At 43.2% G+C, this 26,475-nt stretch overlaps 3 protein-coding genes across 3 annotated transcripts; all 3 read left to right on the top strand.

Moving 5' to 3' along the window:
- Nucleotides 1-319: 319 nt before the first annotated feature.
- LOC111236025 (ankyrin repeat and SOCS box protein 15-like) lies at nucleotides 320-6,534 on the top strand. Its single transcript, XM_022764614.1, has 9 exons — nucleotides 320-423; nucleotides 524-576; nucleotides 945-1,080; nucleotides 2,864-3,030; nucleotides 3,412-3,657; nucleotides 3,856-4,027; nucleotides 4,533-5,058; nucleotides 5,948-6,101; nucleotides 6,287-6,534. The coding sequence occupies exons 1-9, from the start codon at nucleotides 320-322 to the stop codon at nucleotides 6,460-6,462; spliced, it is 1,734 nt and encodes a 577-aa protein (XP_022620335.1). The 3' UTR covers nucleotides 6,463-6,534.
- Nucleotides 6,535-9,037: 2,503 nt separating this feature from the next.
- Nucleotides 9,038-13,936, top strand: LOC111236028 (ankyrin repeat and SOCS box protein 15-like). The gene is made up of 9 exons (XM_022764616.1): nucleotides 9,038-9,141; nucleotides 9,245-9,282; nucleotides 9,643-9,774; nucleotides 10,352-10,510; nucleotides 10,603-10,848; nucleotides 11,647-11,818; nucleotides 12,351-12,894; nucleotides 13,545-13,698; nucleotides 13,779-13,936. The coding sequence occupies exons 1-9, from the start codon at nucleotides 9,038-9,040 to the stop codon at nucleotides 13,934-13,936; spliced, it is 1,707 nt and encodes a 568-aa protein (XP_022620337.1).
- A 4,015-nt stretch (nucleotides 13,937-17,951) lies between these two features.
- LOC111236000 (leiomodin-2-like) lies at nucleotides 17,952-22,511 on the top strand. The gene is made up of 3 exons (XM_022764583.1): nucleotides 17,952-18,412; nucleotides 19,906-21,138; nucleotides 22,470-22,511. Exons 1-3 carry the CDS (start codon nucleotides 18,137-18,139, stop codon nucleotides 22,488-22,490), a joined length of 1,530 nt encoding a protein of 509 aa, XP_022620304.1. The 5' UTR covers nucleotides 17,952-18,136; the 3' UTR covers nucleotides 22,491-22,511.
- Nucleotides 22,512-26,475: the final 3,964 nt, after the last annotated feature.

The following is a 26,475-nucleotide window of genomic DNA, read 5'->3' as shown; positions in this document are numbered from 1 at the left end:
ACATTTTGCAGCTAAAGAGTGAGATGTTTTCAAGAGTTAGTGGGTGGAGATCAAATCAGAATACAATTCTGTTTCTGCTGCTGTTAGCTAACATGCTAACATGTTAGCTAACACAAGTTGTGTTGTCTGCTGCCCCCAAGTGGCCAAAAATTAATTAATCTAACTTTAAGAGTAGATGATTTCTCGTTAATGTGCTGAAAAATGCATGACCACCGGTTTGGTCTTTGAAATTCAAAATTAAAGTCTTGAATTTTGGAAATATGGACTGTCATCGAGCTGTTTATGAACTAACTGGAATCATTTACTTTCCTGCAAAGTGATGAACACTTATGAAGAATATGGTGAAGAGGAGCTCAATGACTATATCATCCAGCTGAGTATTCAAGACTCCTGCCAGGATGCCTTTCTAAAATCTGCAGCCAGGTATGGAAGCCACATCCAAACTCCATCTTCCTCAAAATAAACCCCACAAATATTAAAACCCAGTTGACTGTCCTCTGTTTCCTCTGCTCCTGGATGTTAGTTTAGCAGCAGTGACGGATGAAAACCTGAGAGTCCTGGCTGCCATTGAGCAAGGTAGGCCAGACATCACGCTGGAAATACCTTCACCATCACCGCAGAGACCCTCTTTGCTTTGGTGTGTTGGCTCTCCTCTGAGGCCGGCAGCCAAAGTCACACGGTCAGCAGCTGTAGGCGAGGACTGCCAAGCATCAGGAGGCTGGCAGCCTGACAGAGAGAGGGAGATAAATAAACAGAGCCAGAACAAAGATGTGTTATGGGAGAAGGGAAAGGGGGAGACTGTTGATAGAAAAAAGTAAAGAACACTATCCAGCACGTCTCAGCTCCAGTGAGTCCTGCTTTGTGTCTGTTTCTTTCTCCTTGTCTTTCCTGAAAAAAAACAAAAAACACCTGGGCTGCTGTTGTCTTGTTCCCGTGGTAACCAGGTGAAGTGTTGGTGCTCAGGGAGATGCTGTGTCACACATTCGCCTTCGGGGAGTCGGACAGTCGCGGCTGGCTTCCCCTCCATCGAGCTGCATCCCAGCCGGTCCTGGAGGTTCTGGAGACTGTCCTGAGATGTAAGTACATCAGATTTTATTCATTTCTAAACAAATACTCTCTGTGTATGATCTCATGAAGGTGACACCGTCATAAGTGTCGAACAAATATAATAATGTGCAAATATATTTAAAATGTGCTACACCTGCCTCAGTTCATTCTTGATTGTAGATGGAGGGTTACTGATTAACCTCAGTTCATGGCAACAGTGCTTTAATTAATGCAGCAGCACAAGTCCAGTGGTGAAGGAGGTCATGAGGTCAGTCCGTCAAGCAGTGGAGACACCTGCAGACTGTTCACTCACCTGAGGCTATAAGTCAATGAACCAAAAAATAAATACAGACTTATTTTATGAACAATTCTTACTACAAATTTAATATTTAACAGAACAATAATGCTGCAGTATGTTTTAAAGGAAGTTATTATATTCTATGATTGATCTATGGTGAACATTTGTATTAAAAGTACAGACTGTGATAATCAAAAGGGCGACCAGCAGGGGGCAGCAGAACGAGTGAACGAAGTTGCTGATGGAAACACCGACACTTGAACCAGACAGTAAATGTGCTGTAAAACCTAAACCAGCAGCTAAAAGAGGCTGAACCAGCTGATGAGACTCCACAGCGGTTCACAGCTGCCTTTAACGTCACACGCAAATATTTGATCCGAAAATTGATTCGTGCAGCTTTAACGTACAGGCCAAGCTTACAGATCAAGTACAATATACGTTTTCTGCCTGTCACACACACACACGCACGCACGCACACACACACACAATGTCGGCAATTTCTGCAACTTTCGTAAACGTTCATTCAAATCCACTTTACTCTGTGATTGATAAGCTTTTCAATCACGGCGTGAATTGCACAGCGGCCAGGATATTAACTTCTCCTCCTCTCAAGCTCTTCTTTTTTTTTTTCATTCTCAGCACAATCATTTCTGTCACTTTTCATGTGAACAAGTGATTGCAACACAATGGATGTCTTCCTGGGGGAAAAACTGCACCATTATCCTGATTTTTAAACGATAACGTGTCTCCCTTTACTCTGTCGCAGCTGGCTTCATGAACACTTTTGATGGTAAATGGACTGCACTTATATACAGTGTTTCCTACAAAGGACAAAGAAACACAAGCCTCTCCACTTGGGGTTCAGCATCTTGGTCAAGGACACTTTGACATGTGGCGCGTGGGACTGAACCGCCAACCCTTATGATTAGTGGACGACCTGTTTTACCTCTTGAGCCGCAGCTGATTGTTGACGTGGTCAGACAACACGTAGTATGAACTAGTTCTGATCGAGTATATCCTGACCCTAAACCAAAGCTATGTTGGTCAGATGCTAAGTGGCACAGCAACAGTCAGACAGGAGTGAAAATATAACCTCCTCCTACCTTTACCCAGTGGAGGTGACACCAATAAATAAGTAAAGGTTGACACGACAGGACCGGTGGCATCATCAAAATAATGGCTGCCTGAAATAATATTAATCCGCAGAATATACTCGCTGCCCTCCTCCTGAAATCTGATGTCAACAGTCCTCTTGATCTAAAATAACCTGTGATGTCGCTGCTCACTCATTTATCCTGGAGGTCAGCCAGCAGCGAGGTGTCCACCGCAGCTTACTGCCTCACCTGCCGGGTCAGCACAGCTGTCGGCCCTGTGTGAACTCCAGCAATGAACACGGTTTGACGCCCCTTCCTCTGTGTGTGTTGTGTGTGTGTGTGTGTTGTGTGTGTGTGTGTGTGTGTGTGTGTGTGTGTGCTGTCGTGTGTGTGTGTGTGTGTGTGTTGTGTGTGTGTGGGTTAGTGGGGCGGCTCAGGGGCTCAGCCTGGAGGAGAGGACGGCCGTGGGGGGAGAGACACCGCTGACACTGGCTGTTAAAGCCGGACTGGTGGAGAACGTGAAGAGCCTGCTGGTGCACGGAGCCTCGCCTCACAACACCAACAGCAAGAACGAGTCGCCGCTGCTGCTGGGTAAAATACCTTAGAGCGGGGGGGTTCATCATGGAGAGGACTAATGGTCCCATGAGCCACTGAAGGTCGTTACAGTACAGAAAACAAAAGTGTTAACAGATTAATTTAGACCACATTAATTTAGACTGAGGACTTTCCAAAACTTTCCAAAACACCTAAACTATGAGCTAGAAGTTGAAGATAATTGTCTGGACGTTCGTCACTATTTCATGCAGCCTACATAGTCGCTTGATTGATTTCAAATGAAAATATTGATAAGTGCAAACAGGACAGACTTTACATTTCCCACCTTGAGTAGAAAAGCTAAATATTCCTCTTGGTTGTTTATCACAGCCTCCGTAAAAATCACTGCTGATTAAAACAAACCTCCTCGCCTTGCAGCGGTGAGGGCCGGCTCTTACGAGATGACATCTGCTCTGGTGGCTCACGGCGCCTGGGTGGAGCAGGTCTGCCGGAAGAGGTGGACGGCCATGCACGAGGTGGCCAAAGTCGGCAGCGTGGACGTCCTGATGCTCCTGCTCAGGAACGGTGGCCGGATAAACCAGAAGGACGTGACGGGAGTGACGCCACTCGCCGTGGCGGCAGAGCACGGACACTTCCACATCGCTGAGATTTTGCTGAACTGTGGTCAGTCTGAAGACAGTTTTAACTGACTAACTTTTTTAAGTCATGAAAGTGGAACTCAATGGCAAAGGTCTTTGTACTGGTTGGGACTAGTTGGGACACTGTGAAGGATTTGTCAAATCTTTATTAGCTTCCCCTCTACAGAACTGTCTCCATTGTTCGGTGTGCAAATGTCCGATCTCCTCTCTCTTCCCTGCTCAGGTAGCAGAGTGAACTCTCAGGCCTGTAACGGGGAAAGCGTCCTGCTGGATGCGGCCGGATCAGGAAACACTGACTGTATTAAACTGCTGCTGAACAACGGAGCCAACCCCAACCTCCCCAGCATCACCGGACACCTGCCCATCCACAAGGCAGCGTACGCCGGACACTATGAGTAAGCTCCTTCAGTCAAACACCGTCACATCACGGGCTGTAATGAACAATGTGGCCTGTAGGGAGTTAAAGCATTAGTCGCACCCAAAAGTTATAAAGCAAAATTCATCTGCAGATCTCCACGATATTGGCAATGCTAGATGCTTCGTGGGGCTAACGGCTAACATGCTAGCAAGCCAGGAGTATGCTAGCACCAGTTTGTTATGTCCACTTAATTTATACATCTTTTTTTTTATCCAATCCAGAATATGAGGTAAAATAGAGTAAAATGGATGGCGATACAAAGCCGATACGATAGCTTCCTCCATTTTGGACTTTCAGTTCTGTCGTAGGTCAGCACCGTCAAGACAGCTTGCTATTGGTCAATAACGCAGGTACACATGTCAAAATTCACCAAAACCGAATGTACCTCGAAAAGCTGGTACAGATTTAAATCATCCGTGTGAGTCAATCTGCAAATGTTGATGATTACTGCCTGACTCACCCTTTGTTTTCTTTCCCCACAGTGCTTTGAAGATGCTGATACCTCTGACCGATAAGAAGGCCATTAAGGAGGCAGGCCAGAGCCCAGTGCACTCTGCAGCGGAGGGAGGTCAGAGCCGCTGCCTGCAGCTGCTCCTCGCCTGCGGCTTCGACGTCAACTCCTGCATGAACACCAGAAACTCTGAAAACTACCGGGACATGAGGAGGAGCGCCTTGTACTTCGCTGTCTCCAACGGGGACGAGGTCTGCACCAAAATACTGCTGGAGGCCGGAGCGAAAACAGACCTGGACCCGCTGCTCTGCCTCCTGGTGGCGGTCCGGTCCGGGCGTTATGAGATAGTGAAGCTGCTGCTGGCGGCCAGAGCAGATGTGAACTGTTACTTCACGGTGGTGAGCGACACGGTGTTTCCCACAGCGCTGCAGTACTGCCTGAAGGACGAGGTGATGATGAGGCTGCTGCTCAACAACGGCTACGAGGTGGGGAGTTGCTTCCACTGTCACCATGACAAAGCTTTCGATGCTGCGGATGATGTGGACGGAAAAATCCCAGTGAGTGTTTTCATTTGCTTTCGCTACCTAGCCAACATTAGCGGTAACAGCTGTTTACTTACCACGCTAGAAGAAATGTAGTGAGTTCAGCATCAAACTTTATTCCGTTACTCACCAAGAGCTGTCTCCAGAGGTGGAAAGCAACCCTCTTGTTTTGCTTCTATTTCTACCCTTTCTTTTTTTTACTACTGAAGTTAGCGTGCTAACCAGCTAGTCCCGGCACGGTCAGACAGTCTCGTCACTTTCCGATACCGAGTCAGTGTAGCATCGAGTCTGCCCTGAGGAAGTAGTGCTGCTCAGAGGACGTATTATAACCTCTTGTCAAGTAAATGCAACACAATGGCTGAAACTCTTGCCAAGACTGGTAAGTAAACAGCTGTTAACGCTGGCTATGTAGCGTTAGCAAAACTAACAAACAGCTGGTTAGCTTAGCTTAGCTTACTATAAAGATATCAATGTTCTCGTCTGGTAATACCATTGATACACACAGTAACCACAGATCAACCAGGACTGAAATCTGAAGGACTATAACCAAAATGTTCAGTTCCATCATAATTTAAGTTTTTGCTAATATCTACATTGCTTTCATCCTTTTAATGTTAATTCTATTTTAAACTGCATTAAACAGCAAGATGAACTTTTTTAAATCATTCAAGATGAATATCTCAGCAGAGAAAGCAACTAAATACAAAAAACAAGGGGTTAAATTTCACTGTAGCAGCAGAGACCACAAGTGGGAGCCCCGTCTCGCCTGTAGATACAGCTGCATGCTGGAAAATATGTTTTTATCGTGGAGTAAGGTGCAAAAAGTTAAATTTCATGAGTCTGCTCTTATACACATTGACAGAAGAATAAATAGATAACCTTCTGAATGTTCGTCTGCTCTCAGTTCTGCGAGTTCATGAGTCTCTGCTGCCTCAAGCATCTGTCCGGGAGCGTGGTCCAGATTCTGCTGGACTACGTCAACCACATCCACATCTGCTCCAAACTCAGACTGATCCTGGAGAAACAGAAAGAGTGGCCCGATATATGTGAAATCCTCAGTGAGTTTAAATCGTCACACTTTTATAAAATCAGACGGAAAAACAAGCAGAACTACTTCTAGCAGTGATTCAGCCTTGTCTCTGCACAAAGACGTGATGTTCTATTCTCTGTTATTCTGTTTCATCCTCTCACTTGTGCATGAATTAATAAAGTAATAACGATTTTTCTGAACCTTGATCTCCAGGCAGTCCTCGCTCCCTCAGGCACCTCTGCAGGCTGAACATCAGGAGCCGTTTGACCCTGAAGAGACTCAACAACCATGAAATCATGAACTCGCATGTGTTCCCTCCCAGACTGAAGAACTTCATACTGTACCAGGAGCTCGACCTCTACAGCCGGGACCCTGAACGCATCATGTGAAGATAGTCCTGCTTGTTTTTAAGGGATGTAACAATTTTAAAATCTTTGTAATCTCTATTTCTCTTAAACATATCAATATTTTTAAAGTACAATTTATAATAGATTGTGAGAATTCTGACAGAATCTGTTTTTACAGAAAATGTAAATATTAGACACATAACAGGTGCTTTTTTTTTATCACATTTCAACCCATCTACTGCATGTCAAGTGTACTTTACAGTTTTTTCCTCATATTCATTGATTCTGAATCGATTCTCAATTTAACAGCAATTAAAACGATTCCAATTCCACTTGCAATTGTTTTTGAAATATCAACATTTAATGCAAGGAACTCTAAAATCACCGTTTTACATATTACAAGACAAAACCAACACTGAGCCGCAGAGCTCCACTCTTCATAAAAACTATTAAAAAACGCGTCACCATGAACACACGCACTAAAGCACCAAATGTGGATTAATCCGCCGCTAAAAATAGTCCCAGACGAATGTACTATTTCATCATGTTTGAGCAACTGTTGCTAAAACCTACAGGGACAGACTGTGTTATGAAATAACTTTACATTTGTGATGCGTTTTAAAAGTTTCTTCGTCCAGAAAAACATTAGAGAAGTTGGAAAGTATCAAGAAACAAAATTAAGACTTTTGTCTCCATATGTATGAATGTAAATCTTTTTAGTTTCAGTGCTGATCGCCTTATTGATTGTTGAATATCGTTCACCTGATGCATCTCATGTACATATACTGACAATGGAGGTTCAACGCTCGTGTGATCTGACGACTCATCTGCAATAACTGTATTAAATGTGAAGCTTCAGTCACCTGTCCTGTGAAGTTATTTCCCACCAGTGATGTACTTATTCCCTTAATTTTGAGGCGCATGTTCAACGCTCTCAAAAACCCCTCAAAATGCTAATGAAGAGGTCAAAGGTCAGAGCTGTAAATCTGCCACCAGTCACTTCACTCTCTTCTTCAGCAGGTTCATCATCGACTTGTCGTCTGACAGCACGTGGCCGGATCTCCGTGTTTTCGTCTGATGAATCTTAATGACGTGATAAATATTCATACGAGCGGCCGGCTCATTATTGCTTGTCATTAGCGCTGGAGAATGTGTGCAGAGTGACATTACACTCCATTAGGCTCAGTGGAGCGGCCTGCATGTTAAATACACGGGAACAGGTGACACCTATAAATAGCGTGGTGGAGTGTGTGTGTGTTTGTGTGTAAGCAGGGGTGGGCCCTGAGAGGTGGAGTGGGGGGGGGGGCAGCTGAGCCACGACACAAACACTGAGCTGCTGCTGCTGCTGCTTCGTCCTGCGAATTCAACATTTACCAGGTGAGAAAGATGAAATTTAGGTTTTTATAACGTTACAGGTGTATTTTTCAGATTCTCCTCAACAGAGTGATGTTAAAAATCAAAGACTGTGTAGCTGCTGCCGGTGTTATATCTGATCGACAGTAACGAGGTCAGGGGTCAAAGTGTCCTGAAAGTAGAGCTGATAACAAAACAAAAAAAGAAAAAAAGTTTGAGCTCAGGAAAGAGAAAGGAGGTGGTTTTAGTGTCGGCCTCTCGGTTTACTCTGACAGCTGCTGACCCACTTCATTCCTGAATGTTAACGTTCCCAACAGTCAGTGGTGGAGAGTTCGTTCACTGCAGCACTGAAGTACAAGTCTGAGGGATTTGTACTTTACTTGAGCATTTTCCATTTTCTGCTACTTTCTATTATATTTCTTCACAACATTTCAGAGGGAAATACTTAATACTTCCACCCAACTACAACTGGATAAAAGCTACAGTTACTACACTTAGCTGTAGATGAAACCAGTGGTTCTCAAACTTCAAGTCAAGGACGTTCCCCTAAACCGACAGATTAGACCACGGACCCCGTCTGACAGGAGTTTTGCTTTCAGATGTTTTATTACAGAGTTTTTGAAACCCATGAAGAAAACAGATAGACAGACTTTATCTATCCTCTCGGGGAAATTCATGTAAAATAGTTTCAGATTCTGTCATTGTGTTACTTATGGATGGATTTATAGTGAAAATAGATTGTTCTCGTTTTATTAAGACTCCCAGGAATCCATAATGAAAACATTAACATCATTAGTTGCAGTCCAATATAGAATAGTTAAAATTACTTTCAATAAAGCTGCAACATTAAAATGATGCTTTTCCATTAACACATGAGTAATAACAATCTAATGATATAATATATAATAGTATAATAGTCACAGAGGACACTTGTCTGCATTGGGAACCTTTTAGTACTTTAAGTAGATTTTCCTGACAATACTTACATATTTTTCCTCAAGTAACATTTTCATTATAACATATAACATTTTGTACTTTTACTTAAGTAAAACTTTATAATAGTGAAACCAAGATCAACACAGAACCTTTGCATCTACAGAACAAACATGTCTCTTAACTGCTAATTTAGCAGGTAACAGATTATTTCTTTTAGTTTGAATATAAAGATCAGGATTATTTTTGGCAGAAATTAATGTTATGACTTGTGCTGTTACTGAACTGAAGTCGTGACTTTGTGTGACTGCACCTGTGTGACGTCAGAGGGATGGATGCAGCCGACGACCTGGATGAAGACGAGCTCCTGGACTGCGACGTTCAGATGATCATTCAGGAGTCGTGTCAGAAGGAACACCTGTCGGGATCAGGGAGGTGCGAACATGAACCAGCGTCACAGTCCAGATCCTCAAAACCTTGATCACATGACGCGTTTTTTCTAAAAAATTGACCTTCATCTTCTCGTTTGTACGTTTAGGAGTGAAGCTCTGAAGCTTGTGGACGCCATTGAACGAGGTGAAGGTCACATACAGTTGGTATTTTTATTTTTATTTTTTTTACATCACAACTGCAAAGATATTCAAAGATATTCATTAATATCTGTCACTTTGTGAGAGATGATGCTTCTCTGTGCTCAGGTAATGAGACCGGCGGACACACTAACACAACACAAACATATCTGAGTCAAGGTTTGGGCACAAAACAGGAAGAAGGTGCTGATCTTCACTGGTGACTTTAAATCAAACTGCTGCTGGTGCTCTGTAAACGAGATTCATCCCTGAACACACAAAGTTCAGGAGGCGCCGTGGCTGATGGGAAATGTGGTCCTACTTTTCAGAAACAGGATAAACTCCTGACCTGAAACTGTTTCTGCAGGCGACATGTTGGCGCTGCAGGAGCTCTGTGATTTCCCAGCAGCCTTCAGTGCGGTGGATGAGCGAGGCTGGTATCCTCTGCACAGGGCGGCGGTGCAACCTCTGGCCACGGTCCTGGAGAGGGTGCTGTACGGTGGGTAAGAGGTCCAAACTTTTACTTCACATGATTAAACTAGATGGCAGCACAATGAGATTCTTACTGGTTTGTTGTTGCTTTTACTACTACATTAACATTTATTTTTAAAGATTCATTAAAAATATAAGCTGCTGTACAAAGATCTTTTTATACCACTTCACTTTTACAGATACAAGACAATATATGTATGAAATATTACATTTTTAACACTGATAATGTCTTAAATTATAACATAAATGATTCTAATATAATTCATTACAATCAATTCATACTAACAATGTGAAAATATTTGATATTTGAAGTATTAAATCTGGAATTATTACAATTTTAATGAAGATGATTCTGTTTTTATCTTATTTTTGTGTTTTTGCTGTTTTGTCTTCACGTCAACAGGATGCTCCAAATGAGAGGATGAATGCAGAACAGTTAATACAGTGTATGATGTATGTTCAGCTTCTTCCATCAGGCTTTAAACAGCTGGTGTTAACAGATGATCCCATGAGTCAGTATGTGCTGGTGCAGAAGTTGATTCTCGAGCTGAATTCAGTGAAATAAAGTGTAACTTGTGTTTCAGCGTCTTTCCGTCTGACTCTGGAGGAAAAGACTCTGGAGGGTGAGACCTTCCTGACTTTAGCAGTGAAATCCAGTTTGGTGGAAAATGTGAAGATGCTGCTGGACCACGGAGCTTCTCCTCACACCACCAACAGCAAGAACGAGTCTCCTCTGCTTTTAGGTCAGGACGCCGTCTGACATGTAGCGATGCCCCGAGACAAGTTTTGTCCGTCCTCACCGTCAGTCCCTCCTCCTCTCGTGTCCTCCCTGCAGCGGTCAGAGCCGGATCTCTTCAGACGGCTTCCTGTCTGATAGCTGGAGGAGCTCGGGTGGAGCAGGTGTGCCTGAAGAAGTGGACGGCCATGCACGAGGCCTCCAGGGCCGGATGCGTCCACGTCGTGGAGCTCCTGCTGCAGAACGGAGGTCAGGTTTTGGAGACTGACCAGTACGGAGTGACTCCTCTGGGCATCGCTGCAGAATATAGCCACGCTGAAGTCCTGGAGCTCCTCATTAAACACGGTGAACCACTAATACCACACAACTTCCATTTCACATCTCTTTTATTGTTCCATTGTTCTGGGTTGAAAACACACTATTAATTAAACCATCTATGTTTAAAGCTGCATCTTTATGCTATCAATGGATCAAATCATGAGGTCACTTGTTGTCAAAATAATTGATTATGATTTAATATCAGGACATTTCTGGCCATCAGATCTTGAATGTGCCATGATCTTGGCATTACATCCTTCATGGTTCATCTGAGTTGGTCATTTCTTTCGGATTTAGCGAAAGATTTCTTCTGCAGACTTTCTCCAACTTTATTTAAGATAACACAGCAACTTAAGCAACGGATGAAAGGTCCAATTTATGTTTTGTACCCAAGAACTCTGGCTCCAAAAGTCCAGCATTTTACTGTTTCATTTTGAGCGGGAAGGCAAAGCTTTGATTTACTAGTCGATCGACATTCTGATCCTCACCCGTGGTCATGATCTTAGGTGACTGAAAGAATGAGATTGCAGGATACGAGTGACTGAAATCGGGCTGAGCCTTAGACATAAGGTGAGGAGCTCGGACATGATAAGGTGAGGAGCTAGAGAGAGGCTGCTCCTTCATGTTGACAGGAGCCAGTTGAGGTAGTTCGGGTATCTAGGGCCTCCTGGTGGTTCTGGTGGTTCTGTCCAACCTGTAGGAAACCCGGGGCAGACCCAGAACACGCTGGAGGGATTCATTGCGGTGAGGAAAAGATGTTCACCCGGCCGAAAAGCGATCTACTCAGTGTCAAAATCTGACAAATTATTCTGCTTTCACATTAAGGTGCTGACGTAAACGCTCAGGCGCCGAATGGCGACAGCGTCCTGTATGATGCCGCGGGTTCAGGGAATCCAGACTGTGTCAACATCCTGCTGCAGCACGGAGCAAACCCCAACATCCACAACCTGAGCTCTCAGCTGCCCATCCACCGAGCGGCGTACGAAGGACACTACCTGTGAGTACGTCAACGTTACACGCCCGTTAACACGGTGGCCTGTTGTCGGCTTTGGGACTAGTTCGAAGAAGAGGGACCGAAAACTCGGGAATGAACAACACAACGAGGCTTTACTTGCTGAAACGTTACTTAATAAGGTAGAAACAAATAACCATCTAACACACTGTGGTGTTCTGGAGGTTTCAGTCTCCTTATTTAACACATCCAACTCAAACATCGAGTCACGCCACAGGAAGAACAAAGCAACCTTTAGGGTTCCTCAGATTTCAGATCCCAGGTGAGTCCCTGAGTTTAAATCCTTTGGTTCCATAGCTCTGGAAATTTTTTGTCTAGAAAGTGTTGTTGGACAGACAGAAGTGGTCGGCAATACCTTTTTAATTTTGCTATCAATCCCATTGATAGTGAAACAAATCGTTTTGTTAGTATCAATACTTTTGGGGTGAATCTGTTTGTTCAGAGAGTGATCTATAGCCTCGCCTCCAAGGTTTCAAATGTTTTGCACTTTTTCTAGGATAATCTTTTTCTCCATCAGAGCGTTGAGGATCTTCATCCCGATCACCACTCGGCGGGCTCTGCGGCTGTCCGGCCACAGCCCCGTCCACTCAGCTGCTGACGGGGGCCACGCTCACTGCCTGGAGCTCCTGCTGCAGAAAGGCTTCGACGTGAACGCGCTGTTAGCCCCTCACATCTCTGACAACTACGGGGACATGAGGAGAAGCCCGCTGTACTTCGCTGTCTCCAATGGGGACGCGACCTGTACCGAGATACTGCTGAAGGCGGGAGCCAAACCCGACCTGGACCCGCTGTGCTGCCTCCTGGTGGCGGTTCGGTCGGGACGCTACGAGATAGTGAAGCTGCTGCTGGCGGCCAGAGCAGATGTGAACTGTTACTTCACGGTGGTGAACGACACAGTATTTCCCACGGCGCTGCAGTACTGCCTGAAGGACGAGGTGATGATGAGGCTGCTGCTCAACAACGGCTACAATGCCGAAAAGTGTTTCTGTTGTAACCATGACGACGACTGGGACGAGCTGAGCGAGTCTGAATACTCACAGCATCAGGAGGACAAAGTCGCTGTGAGTTCTTTTCTTACCAAAGAAGTAATTAGTAAGTTTCACAGCATGAAACCTGGTTTGTTTGTTGATTTGTCAGAAGGATTACGCAAAAAGTATTGAACCAATTTGCACCAAACTTGGCGGAGGGACGAGTCATGGTCCAACAATGAACCGATTACATTTTGGTGCAGATCCAGATTGTTTACTATGATTTTTAGTTTTTTTCTCTTAAGCCTGGTGGATGTTGTTTGACATTGGCTTTGGCGGCAGAAGATCTACAAGTATTTTGAGTCATTTATCAAACGAAAATAAACAAGAATTTGTTGGTTCCAGCTTCTTAAAAACGAGGATTTACAACTTTCCTTTGTCTTACATCATAATAATCTGATTTAAATATCTTTGAATTGTTGGTCAGACAAAGCAGGATATCTAAATAAGTCACTTTCAGATCTGGGAAACTGTGATGGTAATTTTTCATTTTAAAATAATAAGCAGATATATGATGAAAATATATGAATGAATGATAATCAAGTCCAAAGTCCAGCTGGTGACCTCTAGAGGCTGCAGTGTTCATTACAGCCACAATAATTTAACAGTGATTTGAGTGTGGAAGTTCAACGTAAAGGTGTTAACTACCTGTCTGTGTCACACGAATCTCCTCTGTTGTCCAGTTTTGTGACTTCGTCAGCGTCTCCTGGATGGTGAACCTGGTGGGCCGAGTCGTGCCGATCCTCCTGGAGTACGTTGGTCAGGTGTCTCTCTGCGGCAAACTGACCAAGATCCTGGAGAAACACAAAGAGTGGCCTCACATCCACAGGACCACACGTGAGTTCGCTCTCTGGTTAATAACATGGAGACATGCTTGGTGTCACTTTGGTACAAACCACTGTTCTCTGTGGTTCCAGGCAACCCTCGCTCTCTGGCTCACCTGAGCAGAGTGGTGATCCGGAAACACCTGAGCTGCAGCAGCCTCATGTCCGTCCACCTGCCCAACAGGCTGAAGGACTACCTGCTGTTCAAAGACAACGACCTGTACTCCAAAATCATCTGCAGGGAGGAGTGAGGGGACGGGTTCCCTCCGATCAACTGCGTCTTAAACATTAGCAACTTTGATTTTTTTTTACTTTTGTGGTTTATGTAACTAGCAGCTAATGTGTCACATGAAAACATGAAAGTGTGTTCGCTTCTGTTTCTGCACTGCAATTATCTTTGAATTTTTACTTTTTACCATTGAATTACGTCCAAGCAGTTTGATAAATACAAGCCCTGATTTGGACTGTATGACTGTAAATGATTTTTTTTTTAACATTGTTTCAAAGGGGCATTAACTAAAGATTATCATTGTCCCGACTGTTGCACAAAATAACCAGAAAATATCTGCAGTTAGTCATTGATAATTGTCACTTCATCACTGCGTCAGGTGACTCAGGAAATCTACCAGACCAGGTGAAGTTCAGACCATTACATGACCCAAAGCAGGAAATGTATATACTGTAAATTCTCAAATAAAAGCCGATACTGAAATAACGCTCACGTCTTAAGAACTACTCAACGATAATTAATTCCAGTCTCCGCTACTTTGCCATTTTATTTTCGAGCACTTTTGATTTACTGTCAGTAAAACTCACTTTTTGCAAAGATGTTTCACATTAAAAGCCTTTCAGTGGCTCAAAGGGCATAATCCATCCAGTTCCTGGTAGACTTTTAATGTGAAATATCTGCAGGAAGTATTGTTATTATTATTATTATTATTATTGTTATTATTATTATTATTATTATTATTGTTATGCTGAATTTACCAAGATAAAGAAAACTGAAAATATACGAGTAAAACAGGAGAAATTAGAAATAAAATAAAAGCCAAAGTCATGTCCTCGCTACTGTCTGAGAATTTATGACGTTATCAGTATTAAGAATAAGTTTCTACTCTCACATTTCTAACAGTTGTAAATATGTTTGTTCTGTGTTTTATTAAACTTTTATGTTATTACAATATGTTTAGTGGGATCCATGAATGTCAGTTCCTGTTCATGTTTTAGATGTGGAGATATTTCACTGAATAAGTTAAAACTTTGACCTGCTGGTGGCACTAGAGAAAAAAGTCAGAGAATCATCAGAGTCACTGGAACTCATCCTCTGAGGAACAAGAATGTCTGCTCCACATTTCATGGCAATCCATTCGATAGTTGGGAATGTCAGTCTGAATCAAGTTGCTGCCTTTCTCATGAGAAGTTGAGTCTCTTCTCCCCATCTAGTGGCCGCTGGAGGAACTGCAGCTGCTCATTTTTCCCTGAACACAACACAGACAGACAGCGAACACGCAGAGAAAGTGTGACCCGCGTCCTCCTGATGACAGACTCTAAATTTAACCTCCTGACCTGCAGAAATAACAACAACAACAACACGGCTCTGCATTCTGGCAGGTCACCTGAGAACCTGATAACAGAGGGAGGTCACATTGTTTTGAACGACCTACAAGACTGTTTACACACCCAGCTGGAAATCGGGTCAGATCTGAGGCGGCCGCAACCGCAGCAGATGTGTTAATGTGTTAAAACAAAGCAGAGCACATACAGATTAAAGGGAGACAATAAAACCAGGAGTACGTTACACATCACAGGTGTCATGACTCTCTCTTTTAAATCAATGAGACTGAATCAGATTTTATCTTCAGCTTCTTTCAGTTTCCTTATTATACAAATATAAATATGTTCAACTGACACTATCACTATCTGGTGCTCGACATCCGCACCTCCACCAGCTGTCGCATCATAATTGCAAGCGCCATTAATTAAAGGCCCTTTAACAAGCAGTGTTATCTTTAGGATGATTCATTTTAAAACAACACAGACACACTCAAGGTGAAGTTCAGCTCTCCTGAAACAGCGTTTGTCTCTGAGGTGGATTCTCTCTGGTTCTCACCTGCAGTAACACAGATTAATAGGAACAGCTGCATGACAACACGCAGCACCAACAATGGCAGATCACATTATTATTTACGTCTGGCAGCAGCTGGCATTCTCTGATGAAGTCCACGAAGAACACGCTCATATCAGCATGTCGGATAAAGTTAGCTGCAAAATGAGAACACGTTCTTATAAATAGATGCTGACAGCACCGCTGCTGGCATCAGGAATAACCCACAATATGTAGAAAGTAACTTTAAATAAAGAGATGAACAGAAGAGGGCAGCGATGCACATCACACATGATACAATCCTGCCAATAAAAAGCACCGGAGTGGAGAGATAACGACCATCTACGCCGTTGTTGTCGGCTTTAATACCTGCTTCCATAGTGGAGGTCTGAGCTTTCAAGTTGCTCCCAACTAAAGCTCCTGTTTAGACTCTGAAAGTCACACAGCAAGATTCATCTGTGCATCGTTGCAAAGAAAGTGGTGCTGGAAACTTGGTGTAGTACTGACTGACTGCAGGCCTCGCTGGTTGAGTCACAAGCCAGACAACAAGCTAACACTGTTTATTCAAGTTTATTTACACAAGATGTGCAGTTGTCTCTTTTATGGAACAGTTTATTACAGTATAAACTGTCCATGGTACCACACAGCTTATAAGAGAGCTCCCTCCATTTTGGACTCTCTGTTCTCTCAAAGGTAAACACTGGCGAGAGGGTTTGCAGCTGGTCAATGGTACGAATTTGTATCTTAAAGGTCCCATATAGTAAAAAGGTCTCTGTTCATGTGTAGTGTGATTATAGATCAGGTCTAGCTTCTATATTAATACTGTGAAAGTATCAAAGCCTCAGTCCACAGAGAAATGCACACAGCCTGTATTCAGAAACTGAGCCTTAAAACCAGCCGTCAGGACTTCTGGAACTTTGTGATGTCACAACAAAGCAGTCACCAAGCCCCGCCCACCTGGACCCACCATCCAAACCTTGCAGCATTGGGGTTCTGTGAGTATTTTACGTGAAATCTGCTATATTTCTAGTGGATCACTCAGACAACAGTCAGAAGAGAGGCTCAGAGCCTCCTCTCTTCTGATTGGCTCTGCCTTAAAGTTCTGCATAATTGAGGGCGTAGCTGCTTTGAGTGACAGGTGGGTGAGTGTATGCTTGCCACAAATTGGCATGCATCAAAGTCTCTGCTCCACCTCTTTATCCATTTTCCGATTAACCAAGAGTTAGGCTCGGAATCAGAAACTGCCAAGATGGCGACGGTGAAGCAGCTCACTCTGAGCGGAGGCTCCTTCCATCTTTATTGACAGTCTGTGGTTAAAATACGCAGCAATCACCACTTTGGTCCTTTGTTCTGCAGCTGGATGACTAATGCTCATCAGCAGTAATCCAGGTCAAAGGTCAAATTTACAGCAGATTTAGGATGAGACATGTAACATGATACAGCTTGTTAAACACGCTCAGGGACGGATGCATGTTGATGGTTGTCTTGGCAACCACACAACAAACCAGCAACTGCTGATGAAGACGATGATTAGAAGCTCCAGAGCAGTTACTGCTTTTATCTGATTGGCACCGGGACAGTTTCTTTTATCGCTGTAGTTAATCTTTCTTGTTTGATATGACATTCAGTTTTGAACTTGACATGAGAAACTCTGGAGATGAAAATGTCCATGAGAAAGTTGCAGGTTTTTACTCTGCAGTCTTACAGGTCAGTCTGTCCTGACTTGATGTTGTTGTGTTCTGGTGTAAACATCAGCGTCCACCATCAGTCCTCCCCCGCTGCCAGCCGGAGCTGCACTGTACATAATCCCATCATCCTCGGGGGGGAACAAGTGTTTCCCCGACAACACCACAACCACGGCGTGTTTCTGTGTCCTGACACGTTACATAACGCCGCTGTGCTTCATCTCCAATGTCTCCCAGCAGAGTTTTGTTCCCTTCTTTTCTTTCGAGGCACGAGTCGCTGATGAGCTCTCAGCGCAGGCCACTCAGAGGGCTCACATTCCTGCAGTAAGCCTATCTCATTGACCCCCCCCCACCACCACACCACCACCACCCAACACCCTAAAAAAAGACAGGACCATCACAGGCATGGCGGCCCTCCCCCTTCTCCCCGTCAGGATCCTCTGGCAGCTGGGACACAGTAGATGAACAAGGAGTCACCAGACACCCACAGCATCCCTGATCTGAGGGAATCTGATGGAGGACAAGCCAGTGAAGCAAAGCAGGAGAGAGAGAACAACTTAAGGAAGATTTAATCAAGTATCCGAGGAGTAAAAGTGCAAAGAGAAGAGTTGAAGTTAGAGATTTAAAAGCGTTTTGGAGAGTCCGGAAACCAGCACTGAACCATGAGTACCTTGGGGTATGGCAGGGAGCTGAAGAAGTACGAGGAGGTGGACGAAGACGAGCTGTTGGCCACGCTGTCCTCCGAGGAGCTCCAGGAGCTGGAGAGAGAGCTGGCCGACCTCGACCCCGACAACAACGTCCCCATCGGCCTGAGGCAGAAAGACCAGACCGCCAAAACCCCGACGGGGAACTTTGACAGGGACGCTCTGCTGAAGTACTGGGAGGAGGAGAACAAGAAGCTGCAGGAGGACGAGAAGGTGGAGTCCAACGTTGTACAGGTAAGAACAAAAATCAGTACCTGAGATTTTAACTACCAAGTGACAATTAATCACAACATCTCTATTGAAAATCTGTGAAATCATCCATCAGTTTTTTTGATTAATGATTTACAGTTTTTGGTTATCGTCATGAGGAAATACATAATTTTTTACAGTTGGCTGCTGATGTGCAACATTGTTAATGCAAGAAATGACTAAAACAAAATGATCTTTTCACAACATCCATGTTTTTGTTGTTGTTGTTGTTGTTGTTGTTGTCTTCTCTGTTAAGCTTCTCTGCTGCTGTAAAATCCAGTTCACGGATGTTACAGCAGCAAAGAGAGTTTTTTTCTGCTTGTCTCTGCATCAGCACACGATAATTAACTTTGACACAATAACGCTTGATCAAATATCGACTGTGATTGATTATCTCTTTACAGTAGCAAGTTTCAAGTCTCTGTAAACGGGTTTTAAGAGAAAATTAAAAAACTAAATAGTTAAAGTTGCATTAAAGAAAACCTATGGTCAGAAATTCTGTTAACTTCAAGTGACAAGAATGTTTAAAGCTGCACTATTAGGTTCCACATTAACAATTAAACAGCAACATGTAATCTGAAATGGGTGGAACTATTAACAACCCTGAAGTTGTACAAAGCTTTTTAGCCTTTTTTATTTTGTAGTTTTGATTCACAGCTCATCTACCGTCAGGTCCACTTCTGGTTTTCTTCAAACAAGCTCCAGTAAATCAAACTGTGCACAACATGACCAGCAGCAAACAGCAGACAGACTGTAATAAAGACAACATGCAGAGTGAATAGATCTAAGTGACACGACTAAACTGTCTCACGCTGTCAAAATAAGACTCCGCATCAACACCCTCACAACTTATTCTTTAAAAGAAAAATCAGAAAACAGATTCAGTTTCAGTTCAAGATTAAAGGACCACTCCAACAATTTTCCACTTTAAGATCAGTTGACTCATCACATTAGCACTACTCCGCTTGTAACAACAGTTGTGTATATATATATATATATATATATATATATATATATATGTCTGCTGAAGACTCCAGAGGATAATGAGCATAGGGATCCTGTCAGGGTTAAGAGTTCCTCACAAACTGGAGGTGTAAAAGAGACATGTTTTTTTTTTACCAAGCACTCAAGGTCCAATTGCATTTTGAGAAATGTAGGATCCAAGAACGTGACCCATACGATGGACTAAAAATCGGGATATCTCCTCCCATGTTGTGTGTGGTTTTTTATATGAAGCTTTTTACTTTGAGGTCAATGAGAGAATGAAACTTTATTATATATAATGATGTGGAAAGTGTCACGTGTGTCCATTTTACTTAAACGTGTCACTGGAAAAAACAGTCTAAAAATATAGCCTGTCTGAGAAATGCCAGCTTTAATGAGCGGCTGCCAGCGCTGGAGAGGGTTCTTAATTAAAAGCCCTGGGGCTGCAGAATGTCAGGGTTCGACCTCATTTTCCGTCCTGTTATCATCTGCAGGAAGGGCGGCCAGATAAGAGCAGGGAGGAACGAGTGTCAGCGACCGGCAGCAACACCGGCAAGACTCTGGGCAGTGACAGGAAGAAGGTTTCAAATAAGGAGAAGAAAGCACAGAGTGTTTCTGGGAAAAACGACGCAAAGGTAAACGAGGCAGAAAAGAAAGACGAGTGTAAAAAGGAAGCTCCGATCAGGAGTAAATGTCCCCAGAGGAACGGCGTCTCAAAAGGCTCGAGGAGTGAAGTGAGGAGGACTGAAACCACAGACCAAAACCTGAACACGACCTCTGACCGAGCGAGCGGCAACCCCATCGTCATCGACACAGCTCTGGAGCAGATTCTGGGTGACGATCCCGCCACGAACGAAGTCAACCTCAACAACATTGAAGACATCTCCCAGGAGACCTTGCTTCGTTTTGCCGAGGCCCTGTGCACAAACACTCACGTGCACATGTTCAGTCTCGCCAACACCCACGCCGATGACCGGGTCGCCTTTGCCATCTCCAAGATGCTCCGTGAAAACTGCTCCATCAGAAACCTGAACATCGAGTCCAACTTCGTGTCGGGTCAAGGCATCCTGGCTCTGCTGGCGGCGCTGCAGCACAACAGGACGCTGGTGGAGCTTCGCTTCCACAACCAGCGGCACATCTGCGGGGGTAAGGTGGAGATGGAGATGGTCCAGCTGCTGAGGGAGAACACCACTCTGCTCAAGCTCGGCTACCAGTTCGACCTCCCAGGTCCCAGGATGACAGCGACTGGCATCCTGACACGCAACCAGGACCAACAGCGACAGAGGAGGCTTCAACAGAAGAAGGAACAGAGTCCTCCAGAGGTATCGGGGCAAGTTCCTGCTTCAACTGCAGAAAAAAGACCATCAAAAAAGCTGCCGCAATCTTCAAAGACTGTTGAAAAGCAGAACAGAAATCCTCCTCCTCCTCCTCCTCCTCCTCCATCCCATGACCCGCCCACGAGGAAGATCGCCGAAATGGTCAAACAGCACGAAAGCTCAAACAGCACGAAGGGTCAGTCGAACCAGAGGAAACCAAGGTCAAAGAAGCTGAAGAACGGCGCCAACGAGAAGGAGAGCGCTGACATTCTCAAAGACCTGAAGAACGGCTTGAAACCGTCGCTGCAGAAGAAACGAGAGGAACCGGCCCACCTGCCGCCGCCGCAGAGGTCGAGCCGCGACGACCTGATGGCGGCGATTCGCGGAAGCAGCATCAGGTCCTTAAAAAGGGTAAGACTTCCTGCGAGTCCGTCACTGACTGATCTATATTAGGGTTTGGAGGAATTTTGTTTTGCTTGAGTGGAAGCATCACAGACATAATTCAGCCTCCAAAAGCCATTAGACCCCGTTTGCCGAGAGCCTGCTGTCATCAGACGGCGGTCTCTGTCGCTCCGTGAATTCCTCAACTCTCTGTCAGGTTATAAATAGTTTGACTTCTTCACTGCTGTTTGATAAGACTGATTGGTCCGGGAGCCGCTGGGAAGAGAGCAGACGAGCTGAAAAACCAATATAGAAGTATTCAACGTAAACATTATGTAAACATCAGTCTTTAAGTGGGTTCTTCTGTTTGTCAGATTGCGGGGACGACTCTGTTCACGCAGCTGGATCACGGAGACTTGCCCCCCACGTGGTGAACCATTAAGTTTTAGGGGTTAAGACTTAAGGTCAGGGTTTCAGGGGTGATGGTTGGGGTGAGACATTTAGCGATTAACAGCAAGTCTCCTGGGAATTAATGTAAGTTAATGCAGCGTCCATACAGTTCAACTGGAAACTCAATTTTATAGATTGTTTAGGGAACAATGTGAGAAAAGAGCAGGATGTTCATTCTTAACATGCCCTTGATAAATACAGTTTTAAAATAAGATAAAATTAAATAAAATTATGGATGAAGATAATGGTAGTGGGTGTGGCTTTTCACTTAATCTTTCCAATAGTGATGCATTGTTTTCACAGTTCCTAAGCAACACTAATTATTGATTGTAATGATGGCACTTCTATATGGAAGCTGATAGTGGCTGTTGATGCAAGTATTTTTATTTTATTTTGATTTATCCTGTCATCAAAACTTTATTACCTTGTTTTCTCAGAATAATGTTTTTTGTTGTTGTTGTTGTGATAACAACATATTTATCATCATAATCTTCTTGAGAAAACAATTTCTTTTAAATTTAAACCTTTGTGCTTCATGATTTACGCAAATCTGCTGCCCTACAACCCAAGATATAATCTATTCTATTTTATTATTATTATTATTTTGTTTTTTGAGATGACATAATAAATAACAATAAAAAATAATTAACTTGTAATCTTGAAATAATGGGATCATAAAAATAAGTGCAAATTCAAATAAGGTCTGAACTCGAATAATCTAATGTTGTTTTTTTCTTGTTAGTTTTTCTTAATAACTAACAATAACTAATAACTAATCAATTTTGCTGGGTGTCTTAATAATAAAAATAAAATGTAATTTTTTAAAGTTTTGGAAAGTAATTGAACTTCCATCCGTCCAGTTTTAAATCTGCTGCAGCTGATAAACGTGTGTGTGATGTTTGTCGTTGCAGGTGGATCAGTCACAGACCTGAACCCCCCCCCCCCCCCCCCCCCCCCCCCCCCCCCCCCCCCCCCCCCCCCCCCCTCCGACTCGTCACACCTGAACTGTTCTCACTTTGTATTGAAATATTTAAAGATTTTTATTTCACCTCAAACGTCACTTTTTAACAGTATGTTGTTTAAGTCGTCACACAGTGAAGCGGCAGACTGCACTTCTCCCTGTTTCAGTTACTGTTGTTATGTTTTGTTACCGTGTGAAACCGACTGTGAAAACTGATGTGTAGAGAAATAAAAGTTTATGTTCTGCCTCGGTCTTCACGTTCGTTAACACTGAACCCATGAAAGGTTCTCTACCCACTTGTTCAGTTTTTCCTCTGGCTCAGGATCAGAATAAGGTTTTTTAAGTCTTGCAGATGAATCTACTTTTTATTATTTGAAATTAGCTCTGCTACAAAAGGCTGCTGTGTGCACTTGTTCTTATGAGTTTAAGGCAGGTAAAACATCACAATCGGTTTAAATCAGCACTTTCTTTAATTATAAGCTTCGATGAATCTGATATTATCATCAATATATTATTATAAATAATTTCTAACTATGCGATTCAGATTTTAAATCCAATTATTCAAGCGAAACGATTCAAATTTGAATATAAATGTTCATAGTGAGAGATATTTGTGCTCATAGAGGAGGATCAGCTCACTGTGTTCTCTAATAAAGGCCACTCGCAGAGGGATTACTCTACTACAAACCCACAGAGCAGTTACATGATCGGACTGAAGCAGCTGCTGCTTACTGTCCATCAACACACACACTGATACAGGACAGAGATGCAGACACTTCACACTGTACACGACAGGTGATTTCTTCCCAACTCAGCTTTTGAATTGTCTTGTTTGTTTTGCAAAAAGCAACATGAAGAGTTCTCATTAAATAATATAAGTCAACGTTATATATAAAATATAGGAGCTGTACAAATCATCATGTTATCACGCTGACAAGCTAACGTGCTACATGTTACTAAATGTTGCTCACTGTACAGGTGTTAGCAGGCTAACATGCTAAGGTTAACATATGAGCATGCTAACAAAAACAAACAAAAAAATAAGCATAGCAGCTGAGTCCGACAAGCTGAGTCTCAAACATCTTCAATGACCACTCTCCAGAGGATACACCTTTTTGATTCAGGTACCAACATGGTAACCTGCAGCGCCACCCTCAGGACAAACTTTACATATTTTACTCCGCTGAAGGAAACGATCAGAGAGTAGAAAAGTTAATGAGCATTACAGCCTCAGCCACTTCAACTCTTAACTTCAACATAAAATGAAATTTAAAGCCTTTAAAGCTTGAAATCAAGAAAGGTCAGTCCTGCAGTCTACAAACAACGTCACAGTCTGAAGTCTGCAAAGTAAAATGAGGAAACAAAATAGTAAAGCAGCTGTATTTAGTTAGATTTCCTATGTTGCGATGTAATTACAGTGTGATGTAAATACAGTAAACACAGAGTTTATCTGGCAGAGGAGCAGCAGAGCTTCAGATCCATGTCTGTGTATGAATCAGTTTCTAATCCAGTTACTTACACACTCACTGAAGTTCATTATTACAGCTGTTCAAAGTAAACACGGGCTCCCCCCTCAGGGATGTGTGTGAGTGTGTGTGTGTGTGTGTGTGTGTGTGTGTGTGTGTGTGTGTGTGTGTGTGTGTGTGTGTGTGTGTGGGGGGGGTTACTGTGACTAAGTGACCCCCCTCATTACAACATTTCACATCTTTAATAAAATGCCACTTAGATCTCTCTACTCATGTTTAATTGGAGGGAAATAAAATCCTGTGATTACACAGTGCTGAGAGACACGGCAGCGTGTCTGCATCGAGTTACTGACACCGTACTCACTGTGTTACTCAGAGCAACACAAGTCCCATCTGTTCATCCTGCTCATGATGCATGGCACTGGATGAAACAGGAGGAAGTGATCAGAATTCAACCTCAGGGGAGCGTGAACGTATGTAGCCGAGTCATGACAATCTAACCCATCTAACAGCTGTGGAGATATTTCACTCAAAACCTTCACAGTGGTGCTGGAGGAAAAGTCAGAAGTCAGGGGGATCACAGGAAGATCACCCTCAGGGGACCGTGAACATTTGTATGCAATTACATGGCAGTTTATCCCTCCCTCGAGATGCTAGCGTGGCTTAAAAACAAATACTCAAACACCGCAAGAAAAATACGTTTTAACCTAAATCTGACCTCTAGACAGAAACTTACCTGCCACCCTCCACATAGTAAGGCTACCTGGTTTTGTCGTTGCTGTAAATATCTGTTTCTACGCTGTTACAGAGTTTTTCTTAAAGGTCCCATATAGTGTAAAGGTCTGTGTCCATGTGTAGTGTGATTATAGATCAGCTCTAGCTTCTATATTAATACTGTGAAAGTATCAAAGCCTCAGTCCACAGAGAAATGCACACAGCCTGTATTCAGAAACTGAGCCTTAAAACCAGCCGTCAGGACTTCTGGAACTTTGTGATGTCACAACAAAGCAGTCACCAAGCCCCGCCCACCTGGACCCACCATCCAAACCTTGTAGGATTTGGTTTCTCTGAGTGTTTTTACCTGAAATCTGCTATATTTCTATTGGCTCACTCAGAAAACAGTCAGCCAATCAGAAGAGAGGCTCAGAGCCTCCTCTCTTCTGATTGGCTCACCGACCTGTTGTTACTAGAGCTCCAGAGAGAAGCCTGAGAGAGGAGATGTGAAACTACACTGAGATGGTTTAAATATATCTTCTTATGGATCAACACTTCAAATAAAACACAGAAGAAGAAGAAAATTTGGAGCTTTTAAAAGGTAACCTGAGGTCTTCTTAAGACCTTTTTAACAAGCAGAAAGTAATGTAATACACATTTCATATTAAACCGGTCAAAATATGAACGTAGCGAGGACATGACCTACAATCATTATATATTATTTTATGTCTATTTATGTTTATGAATCTGATGGATTCACCGACTGAAAGTGACCAACTCGCTTTGAGTTTTTTGTGATGGTTCTGACTGAAACAGCCTCAATCCTCCGTCACAACATTCCCAATATTAGTTTGCACAATCATCAATAATCATATAGATCATGTACTGCAGGAAAGAGAAACTATAATAAATACATTTGTGGATTAAATTAAAACCTTTTATTACCTTGTGAGGATGTCGTTGCTGGAGTGCTGGACCACTGTTTCCTGCTGCAGTGTGTTTTCATGTACACACTTTTGAGTTCATGAGTTCAGTCTGTCAAGAATCAGTTTAACAAACACCAAGAGACAAATTTCTCTGTAAATATTAACATTTATTTAAGTATACAATTTAGTCTTCTCATTGCCCCCCCCACCCCCCACCCACCAACCCTTCCACCCCTCCCCGACCCTTTTCACAGGTTCGATGTCAGTATCTCGGCTTCTCGATGCAGCATCACGCCTCTACGCTGGAGGACGGTAAAAACTCTAAAGACGAACAAGTTAAAACGAGCGTCGATTATTTTTCTTTGCACCGTTCACAGACGGAGGATCACAGGCGTCGGCAAACCCACAAGCTGCTTGCAAATGCCACATTTGGTTCATTATTTGCTTTATTTGTATTTTTTCTATTATTCTCCATAAGGAGGCATTTACAGTCGCATTGCATAAAATTATAGTTTGTTAACTGAAGGACGGAAGAGGATGATATTTTCTTTCTTTTTTTTTTTTGTTTTATTTATTGTTATTATTTTGTTTCTTTGTGTAGTGTGTGATATTTGTTTGAAATACTGACCAGAGCTGTTGATGCTTCCTCCTGCAGAAAGTAACGGAACAAAAACCAACCAGACATCAGAACAAAAAAAAACTCCCATCATTCCACAAAACGCCACAGTGTGTGTGAGTTAACGTGTGTGGACATATTTTTTTGCATCGAGCCAAAGAAATGTGCGAACTCAAACATCGTCAGTCACGTTTGTAAATCGCATTTAAAAGGCTGCGAAACCTTTAGCTTTAA

The sequence above is a fragment of the Seriola dumerili genome, unplaced genomic scaffold (assembly GCF_002260705.1).
Source record: "Seriola dumerili isolate Sdu_G_001 unplaced genomic scaffold, Sdu_1.0 BDQW01000550.1, whole genome shotgun sequence".
Lineage (NCBI taxonomy): Eukaryota > Metazoa > Chordata > Actinopteri > Carangiformes > Carangidae > Seriola > Seriola dumerili.
This window is presented reverse-complemented; position numbering and strand designations above follow the sequence as displayed.

Bases quoted from the DNA above. Each gene is read 5' to 3' on its own strand.
- LOC111236025 (XM_022764614.1), top strand. From the start codon at position 320: ATGAACACTTATGAAGAATATGGTGAAGAGGAGCTCAATGACTATATC. The intron at 1,081-2,863 runs GTACATCAGATT...TGTGTGGGTTAG, and splicing joins GAGACTGTCCTGAGATGTAA to TGGGGCGGCTCAGGGGCTCA. The intron at 4,028-4,532 runs GTAAGCTCCTTC...CTTTCCCCACAG, and splicing joins GCGTACGCCGGACACTATGA to TGCTTTGAAGATGCTGATAC.
- LOC111236028 (XM_022764616.1), top strand. From the start codon at position 9,038: ATGGATGCAGCCGACGACCTGGATGAAGACGAGCTCCTGGACTGCGAC. The intron at 9,775-10,351 runs GTGGGTAAGAGG...CTTGTGTTTCAG, and splicing joins CCTGGAGAGGGTGCTGTACG to CGTCTTTCCGTCTGACTCTG. The intron at 10,511-10,602 runs GTCAGGACGCCG...TCCTCCCTGCAG, and splicing joins CGAGTCTCCTCTGCTTTTAG to CGGTCAGAGCCGGATCTCTT.
- LOC111236000 (XM_022764583.1), top strand. From the start codon at position 18,137: ATGAGTACCTTGGGGTATGGCAGGGAGCTGAAGAAGTACGAGGAGGTG. The intron at 18,413-19,905 runs GTAAGAACAAAA...TATCATCTGCAG, and splicing joins TGGAGTCCAACGTTGTACAG to GAAGGGCGGCCAGATAAGAG. The intron at 21,139-22,469 runs GTAAGACTTCCT...TTGTCGTTGCAG, and splicing joins GCATCAGGTCCTTAAAAAGG to GTGGATCAGTCACAGACCTG.